We start from the raw sequence: 2,138 nt of genomic DNA on the forward strand, positions 1-2,138 counted from the left end.
TATATCCCACATGGATGTGTTAACTCTACTTGAAGAATGACCCCCTGATTTCGGACAATTAATTGGATGATAATCAGCAGAACCATTTTATGACTAGATATTGGACACAGAAAAACTGGTATGATTTTCAATCAATGTTCGTTCCAAATTTATTCTGTTCTTAATTTATGTATCTACAATTGAATTCTCTAGGCACTCTCCGTGCAACCAACCTATCGACTACTCTCAATAATAGGAATGATCCCAGTTGGACCGATAGAAGCCATCATCCTGCTGGCCCGGAGGGCCAGAGTGCGCAAATGCGCTCACCAGCGCATCAAGATGAGCGGCTTTCGCCTCCCGCACTTCCGGCGTATCCACCGGAACCCCATTTTTGATCACCGGAATGTGCTGTGGTCCGTGCCAACCGCTTCCGTACGGTTGCGGGTGGGGGTTGTGTGCATGGTGCAGCTCATGATCGTGGTTCACCCTGGCCGAGTGATGAGCGTGGTGATGGTGGTGGGGTTCCTGCCAGGCCCCCTGGGAAGATGACGAGGCGTGATGTTTCAGCGTCTCAGCGTAGGCTGCAACGTGGGCCGCCTTGGCGTGCTGTACCTCGGGTGTCTCCAGCGGAACTCCCTTGTGGATCACCGGGATGTGGACGGGACCATGCCAGGAGTTGTGCGCATGCGGTGCCGGCAGCACTTGACCGGTTATGGTGGCGGAATGGGTCGCCAGATGGACGGCTCTGGCAGCATCGATTTCCGGAACGCTGCTGAACGTGGAAGGGGTTCGTGGAGCACCAACGTAAATTGGTTTCTGCCAACTTTGTTCGATGTAAGGATTGTTACCAAAATATTCTGCCGAGCAGAACGATGCAAAGAGCAGAGCGGATGCCAATACCTTCGGGAACAAACGTATTAGAAACCTGAATTATTATTTTTGAGATAATCTACTTACAGTGGTTTTCATACTGGAACGATAGGTTTTCACTCTGCAATTGATCGCAAACCTCGACACAGACGGAATCTGTCAATGAACTGTGCCAATCGAGTAAATTGCCATCGAATTTATACATCTTTCTCTCGATTTGTCTCATCCGAAACATTTCAGTGACGACATTTGAATTATGCGATGCGTTAGTGTCGAATGCATTCTTGTTTTTCTATTTGTTTTTCGGTACATGTGGAATTCACCTGAATTCATGCACCGAGCCGCTCAATGAGTCAATTAGCTTCAAAAGCTTTTGCGATCGACGGCTTTTGTGTTAAGTAAACGCGTGCCGCGCATCGAAAATTGAATCATGACGCGGAGAGTCTGATTATTATGGTCGTTATCGCCGAATCAAGCACAATTTTGGCCGAAAAGAGATGAGATAGGTAGTCCCAACAGGGGAGTCTGACACAACGGATAATCTCAGAATCATGGGATTGATCTAGATTCTCCTCGACGCAAATATTAGATAATGGTCAGAGTTCCGTTAGAAGTATATTTGTATGCAAGTTTCTAAGCACCTCAATGCCTTTGTCTAATGCCTACAAACTTTTGGCATATTAATGTCAGTCCAATACAATTGTTAAACGTTACTTAATTTGTGAACTGCGCCCAAGTGCATTAAATTTTGTTCCGTGAAGAAAGGCAAGCGATCTAGACGTTTCGAAATCCACAAGGTTCAAGCATTCTCAGGCTTCAAAACCCCAGGCTTTCCAGATACCTCATGTTTTACTAACTATCAGGTTCGCCAATCAAAAAATATCATGTTTTGGTAAAATATTTTGAATGGAAATAACACGGTGTGTGACGAACAAATTCCATTCATTATATTGTCAATTAATCTGTTAATGGTCAAAGAGTTGTTTCACATGCAATAGTAATTTTTCAATAGTAAAATAGTTAACATTAAGCTTAAACTCAATTCTCTCAGCTCAAGGTTATAATTGAGCGGGAGTTTACGGAGATGTAATTGACTATATTCATTTCAGTTTCACTTCAGCCAGCGAGTGGTCGAAAGCTTGCCGGAAGTGCCGTTGTGGTCAGACAATATGGATACGAACAACCTTTATTTCGCGTAATTCCATGTTCCGAAGCCATCAATTAGCCCAGCCCATCAACCCAGATGTTGGAAGAGATTCCAACCGTCCCCATATAATTCACACTCG

The 2,138-nt window shown here is 44.7% G+C and overlaps 1 protein-coding gene across 1 annotated transcript; it reads right to left on the reverse strand.

The window, feature by feature from the left end:
* Positions 1 to 225: 225 nt before the first annotated feature.
* Positions 226 to 1,008, reverse strand: LOC129781723 (pupal cuticle protein-like). The gene is made up of 2 exons (XM_055789296.1): positions 940 to 1,008; positions 226 to 882 (listed from the first exon to the last, which is right to left on the reverse strand). The coding sequence occupies exons 1-2, from the start codon at positions 949 to 951 to the stop codon at positions 226 to 228; spliced, it is 669 nt and encodes a 222-aa protein (XP_055645271.1). The 5' UTR covers positions 952 to 1,008.
* Positions 1,009 to 2,138: the final 1,130 nt, after the last annotated feature.

This window comes from Toxorhynchites rutilus, unplaced genomic scaffold, assembly GCF_029784135.1.
Source record: "Toxorhynchites rutilus septentrionalis strain SRP unplaced genomic scaffold, ASM2978413v1 HiC_scaffold_191, whole genome shotgun sequence".
Classification (NCBI taxonomy): Eukaryota; Metazoa; Arthropoda; class Insecta; order Diptera; family Culicidae; genus Toxorhynchites; species Toxorhynchites rutilus.